Genomic DNA, 2909 nt, shown 5'->3' with positions numbered 1-2909 from the left:
CCCCTCCCCTCCACACACCATCCCCTCCTCACGCCCCCCCTCCTCCACCTCTATCTGCCCCCTTTCTCCCTCTCCCTACTCTTTCTCCCCTCAATATATGAAAACTAAATGTAATTTTTTAATTTTTTAAGTAGTTCTTTACTGAACATAACATTCTTTTTCAAAATAAAAAACTTACAAATTTACCTGAAAATGGCTGGGTTGCAGACATGCTGCGGGTCCAAAGCTTCGCCCTGGATAAACTCATAGCACAGTCCGTTATTAAAGGTACAGTAGAGCTGAGGGGCACAGCCATGAGCCTGCAGCACACGGAAACTTTTTACTTCTTCATCTCGGTCAACCAACAGTTCAGTCTTGTTGCCGTAAATCCTCACCAGAACTACATCTTCCATGGTGTCGCCCACATAGCAGGCAATGAGCTTGTTTGTGATCCCATCTGTAAAGAGCTGCCAGAGGAAAAGAAAAGAAAGAGAAATGCTAACAGCCTTTTCTAGGGTGAGATTAAAGAGAGCATGTGAGTAGAATGGTGACTGGAAACACCACAGGTCTGGGCACAGCTTAGACTACATTGACAGTACACCAGACCCTAGCCTCAAGCCCCGAAACTCAGGGAAAACAACTACTTTGGAATGCCAAAGGCCCTTTTGGAAAACCCACAGAAATAGTGTGTTGCCTTAGCAGGCAAGTCCTGCTTGATCCCCAGAACCCAGTACTGGGGAAGGCACCTGAGGAGTGGGTGAGCCCAGTGGGGAAGATAGACTAGCCGGATATGAATAAGACAAAGGATGGGGAAGAAGTGCTCAAAGCGTTTTAAAAGATTAGCTCAGACAGCACACTTGACACTGGACTTCAAGCCCAGGGGGAGCCAGCAGAGAAAGGAGTGCTCACTGACCTCGACTGACTTCTGCTGACGGTCACAGCATGTTCATGGCCACAAATACACATAGAAGAGTTGGGACAGAGAGTTCTGAGAAAGGCCAGATGTCATGACTCACACTGTAACAGCAGCACTCAAGAGGAGCCTGAGTTCAAGGTCAGCCTGCACTGCATAATGAGCTCCAAGACAGAGTAAAACTGTCTCAAGTTCTACCTATCACCTACCCTACAACTCATGGCTGCAGAACAAAACAAGAGTTTGAAAGGGAAACAATCTGTGTAATTAGATTAAGTACAGAAGAATACAATAATCCAATTAAAACCCTGAGTATGAGGGAAACAAGTATTTGCTATGTCCACAGAAAGCTGGTGCTGCCACCCAGAAAGGGAGCACATCCACACGCTACATTACCAAGACTGGTCATAGGAGCCCAGTCCAAGAGTTAGCATCTAAACCTGTAGCTAGCAACACTTTTGAACATGTATGTAGCACAACCAGAAGGAAGAATACCCTAATAATTGTTGATAGTGAGCGCACCACTCACGTCCTCATTTTCAAAAAGTAGAGAAAAATGATTACACGTCGGCAATCAACATCACTCACAGATCTATCATACACCATATCCAACTGGACGCACCTCCTCCTCTCCTTACCAACTGACTGGCTTGATTATAAAGGTCTCAGTAATGCCACACAAGCTTAACATTCAAGAGCACGTTCTCAAACGTGCTTAGTTGGAACTAAGCCACATGACAACACAATACACACATGCACCTCAAGTCTTGTGACAGTGAAAGTGAATTGTTATTTTTATTACACTGTTTAACTCCTTTAGAAATGACAAAATCAATTAGAAATTAATCAAATGCACATGTAAGTTGTCTGAGAGGCAGACACAAGATGGATGGGAATTAAGAAACGAATCAGGTCATCCGTGGTAGTGCTTGCCTTTAATCCCATCATACTAGACTACAAACCCTGTCCTGGCAAAGAAAGAAAAAGGGTGGTGGGCAGAGGGGTGTCAGACTGAGCAGCACTAACGGCTGTCCACCGAGTGCATGTGTCTCCATCGTCAGGAGTAGAGGTGTGAGAGTCAGTCCTCTGTAACCTGGTACTGGTATCACCACAACAAGCACAATGAGCATGGCACTGAGTGGGACAATACTTAGGTCAGAGCACACACAGAGCAGATGGAGCTTCCACAGTGGCTAGTCCTCAAGCTGAGCGGGTACCTCCTAGCACCTGCCACCTCCCAACAGAAGTCAGACTTAGTAGGTTGTTGTATCTGTCCCCCTAGAAGTTGGAAGGGGATATATAACATACATGCATAAACAAAACAAAGGAACAAGGACTGATTCAGAAATGGTGTGATTACCACATATAGTAAAAGTTCAGCACAGGCTGAGTGACATCTTTAAGTATGTCAGGTCCATGGCCAGTTCTTATGAGAACGGGCAAGAAGACTGTACAAGAGATTGCCTTTGTCAATACACAGTAAAGGATATGTAAGTGAAATTAAGTTTCATTCATTAGAAAAGGACAGGTAACTGCATGTAAAGCATGTAAGTTAGTGGTGGACTATATGTCCAACATGCAGATAGAGCCTACACTCCACAGAGAGAGAGAGAGAGAGAGAGAGAGAGAGAGAGAGAGAGAGAGAGAGAGCGAGAGCGAGAGCGAGAGCGCGCGCGCGCTAGGAAAGTCAGCTAACCATGGCAGCTGTGGTGGGTACCTGTGAATTTAAGGACAGCAGGGTTAAAGCAGAAGGAATTCCAAGCTCAACAACAGCCCAGGCTATATGGTGAATAAAAAGAAAAAGGAAAAAAAAAAAAAAACAACAGAAACAGAGAGGAAAAACCCAGAAGCTAAGAAAAAGAAAGAAATGAGAAAGAGTGAGCGAGCGAGAACACTGACTTACACAGGTCTCATCCTTCCAAACAGAAAAAGCAGCAGCATCTCCCAGGCTGCTCCTAAAGCTCACCAAGACACCATGAAGGGCCACCACTGCTCCTAAAGCTCACCAAGACACCAT

General features: G+C 45.2%; 1 protein-coding gene across 2 annotated transcripts in view; it reads right to left on the bottom strand.

Moving 5' to 3' along the window:
• Positions 1 to 2909, bottom strand: part of Etnk1 (ethanolamine kinase 1) — a 45767-nt gene that overhangs the window by 30226 nt on the left and 12632 nt on the right. For both annotated transcript variants that reach the window (XM_031383833.1, XM_031383834.1), the window contains one exon: positions 187 to 446. In XM_031383833.1, the coding sequence (XP_031239693.1) occupies positions 187 to 446 (260 nt within the window). The remainder of the gene's footprint in view (positions 1 to 186; positions 447 to 2909) is intronic.

The sequence above is a fragment of the Mastomys coucha genome, unplaced genomic scaffold (genome assembly GCF_008632895.1).
Source record: "Mastomys coucha isolate ucsf_1 unplaced genomic scaffold, UCSF_Mcou_1 pScaffold20, whole genome shotgun sequence".
Classification (NCBI taxonomy): domain Eukaryota; kingdom Metazoa; phylum Chordata; class Mammalia; order Rodentia; family Muridae; genus Mastomys; species Mastomys coucha.
The sequence above is the reverse complement of the archived record's forward strand: the minus strand, read 5'-3'. Positions and strand labels throughout refer to the sequence as shown.